General features: G+C 42.6%; 1 protein-coding gene across 1 annotated transcript; it reads left to right on the forward strand.

The window, feature by feature from the left end:
- Positions 1-753: 753 nt before the first annotated feature.
- On the forward strand, positions 754-2,682 carry LOC126627785 (uncharacterized). The gene is made up of 3 exons (XM_050297335.1): positions 754-1,117; positions 1,470-1,531; positions 1,756-2,682. The coding sequence occupies exons 1-3, from the start codon at positions 977-979 to the stop codon at positions 2,432-2,434; spliced, it is 882 nt and encodes a 293-aa protein (XP_050153292.1). The 5' UTR covers positions 754-976; the 3' UTR covers positions 2,435-2,682.
- Positions 2,683-2,900: the final 218 nt, after the last annotated feature.

Consider the following 2,900-nt stretch of genomic DNA (forward strand, 5'->3'; position numbering starts at 1 on the left):
CCTTTAACCGATAAAAAAAAATTGTTTTTTAAATAGTACCATATTACCAAAATACCCTTATTGAATATCAATTTTGGGTATACTCTAGAAGGATACTTTAGTCCATTGCAGAGCTAGGATACTTTAGTCCATTGCAAAGCTAAACACATCCTTTACCCAGTATAAATAAGTTTGTTTAAAACAAAAAAAGTTCCATATTACTAAAATACGCTTATCAAATATAAATTCTCTGTTTTTTTTTTAACAGATTGAATATCAATTCTAGATAACGATCAATAATGCTAATGCAATAAATAAAAGAAAAACAATGATAATGGAACATTTAGCGAGGGAAAACGATGACCTTGATTTTTAACTTTCACGCACCTTAATTTATTTTTCATCATTCTATCAAATAAATCAATTGTAAACAAAAGCATATAAGAAGAGAAAAAGTAACGTGTAATTGAATGACCATACAACCCTTGACTTTCTAATTACTGCTGACCCACTTTAATTTACTGTGAGGGCGTCTGCAGAGGAGACAGTTTTTTCATTATCTTCGTCTTTTTTTTTTAAATATTCTGTTAGGACAAACAATCGTGACGTGTAATAGCGGCTGTCTTTCCTTTCAGGCGCAGTACCAACCCAGTACCCACCTCTCGCCCCCGTAAATAGCATGGCAACATAGGGGTACAATGGTAAAATTAGATAATAATTCGAAAATATATAAAATACGAGGGGCCGAGACGGCAACAGAAAAGTTAATAACAAAACCCTGATTATATCGAGTACTGTGAGATCTGCGCAAACAAAGAAAACCCCTCCCACCCCCGATAGCCTCCACAGTTCGAGAAAACCCTCGAGAAAGTGAGAGAAAAAAATTTCCCGGCAGCCAAACACTCCCTTCTGAGTTTCTCTCCATCTATCTTTCCCTCCCAGATACGATCTTTGTTTAATTTATCTTAGCTTTTATATTTTTTCTGTCGAGGAAGAAATGCGGATCAGGAAGAACGCCAAGGTCTCTCCCCTTCTGTTCACCTCGCACGCTCCAGATGCCGAGGAGCTTCTGCCGCATGTGTGCCAGATCAACCGGAATCCCTGGGATATTATTCCTTTCGGACCGGAGTCGGACCAGGTCAGTGAAATCTGGGTGTATTCGAGCTCGATAATTTATCCATTTTCATTTTTCAAAATTTCTGGGGCAGATCTGCGTGGACCCTCTTGAGCCCTTGAGCTCATGGGAATTAATTTCTGTTTCTCTACCTGCATTTCTGAAGCTAGGGTTCTCATTATTGTGTGGGTTTTCTGGGTTTTTCCCCTAACATTAGGGTTCGTCATAAACCCTAAAATTTCCTGTTTTCTTCGTGTATTTAGCTTCTATTGCTCGATTAGGGAAATGGGTTTCCTTCCTTTTATGATATTTCGAGGGGAAATGCGGTTTTTTGGTGGGTTTAATTTGGTTGTTTCGGGTTGCTGTTCGTGTGTAGTGGGAGGTCGAAGAGAGCTTGTACGGTGGGAGCTTCGGTGATTCAATCGGAGCTGTCGAGAGGTAAGCTACGCTTTACTCTCCTTCTCATCGATTCGATTCGTTTTTCTCCGATTTCGTTCGATATTATTATTATTTCAAGCATTAGGGTTTTTCTGTTTCCTTTCGTTTTTTCTTTTTTTTTTTCTTTTTTTTTTCTTTGTTATCTCCCCCTGTTAATATCATTATTTTTAAATTCTCGCGGTCCTCCTTGAAATGTTGCTGTGTTACGATGTTACGAAACGCAGCGTTGCGTCTTTGAGGGATGGCGCGGACGAGAAACCCTTGGAAAAGAATGAAGGGCCCGTGGCCGAGGGTATCGACATTGAGAACAATTGGAAGGCGGGCGACGAGAGGACGGGGAGCATGTGCTGCCAACAGAATGACGGCCGTGGGTGGCATTGTAAGAAAAAAGCCAAGCAAGGGGAGTCCTTCTGCAACCATCACCTGTCCCTACTTCGATCGAACTGCATTGTTAAGGCCAACGGCAATGGATACTGTAGGGATAATGGAAATAATCACAACATATCTTCGAAGAAGGCTGCCGCCTCGGTGAGCGGGGCGGTACAGCTGAAAAATGGAGGCGGCGGCGGCCGGAAGAAGGTGAAGAAGGAATCCGCCCCTAACCCCTACGAGTTCTATTACTATTCGGGATTTGGCCCGTGGCGGAGTCGGAAGAGAGGCGGCGACAAAGAAAAGGAAGAGACCAAGGCCGAGGGTGAAATTGCTACTGCGACTAGCTTTCCTCCTCCTCATCCTCATGAGAGCGCTCATCGGTCACCCTCGTCTCCAATTGCAAATGGGGAATTCGATTATAACGACGAGGATGACGACGATGACGACGATGAGCTCGATGGCAGCGGCGTTACCAGCAGGAAGCGGATGAGGAAGCCGGTGAAGGAGAGATCGCTCAAGTCCCTGATGTGAGGCAGCTCAAGGAATTTTTAGGAGAAGGGTGTTAGGGTTAAGAAGTTTTAGGAGGTAATTTCGTTTCACAGACTGTTTGTGTTTTCTCGCGGGTGAGGATAGTGTGCCTCTCCGGAACGTGACAGAAGTGAGGGGGGGGTTGTGTTAGAGTGTTTGTCCGGTGTACCGAACAGACAGTGTGAGTCCATGTTAAAAAATGCAAGGGTGGTTTCGTAATTTAACAGTAGTGTTATTATTCTTTTCTCTAATGTGTGCCTTAGAGTATAGTTATAGGTATGGTGTGATGTGACGTGGCTGAATGGGAGATTCTCGATCCAAAAATTAAAAAAATCAGAGATCCATGCAACAGAGACTTTGTTGGGCCCACAGCTTGTGTGCGACACGTGGAAGTATAATTGGAGAGCGGGGCCCATTCAGTTAAACATGGCCATGAATTCACATAAATATTTTTTTATTTTAATTTAAG

The sequence above is a fragment of the Malus sylvestris genome, chromosome 7 (genome assembly GCF_916048215.2).
Source record: "Malus sylvestris chromosome 7, drMalSylv7.2, whole genome shotgun sequence".
NCBI lineage: Eukaryota > Viridiplantae > Streptophyta > Magnoliopsida > Rosales > Rosaceae > Malus > Malus sylvestris.

Bases quoted from the DNA above. Each gene is read 5' to 3' on its own strand.
- LOC126627785 (XM_050297335.1), top strand. From the start codon at position 977: ATGCGGATCAGGAAGAACGCCAAGGTCTCTCCCCTTCTGTTCACCTCG. The intron at 1,118-1,469 runs GTCAGTGAAATC...GTTCGTGTGTAG, and splicing joins TCGGACCGGAGTCGGACCAG to TGGGAGGTCGAAGAGAGCTT. The intron at 1,532-1,755 runs GTAAGCTACGCT...TACGAAACGCAG, and splicing joins TCAATCGGAGCTGTCGAGAG to CGTTGCGTCTTTGAGGGATG.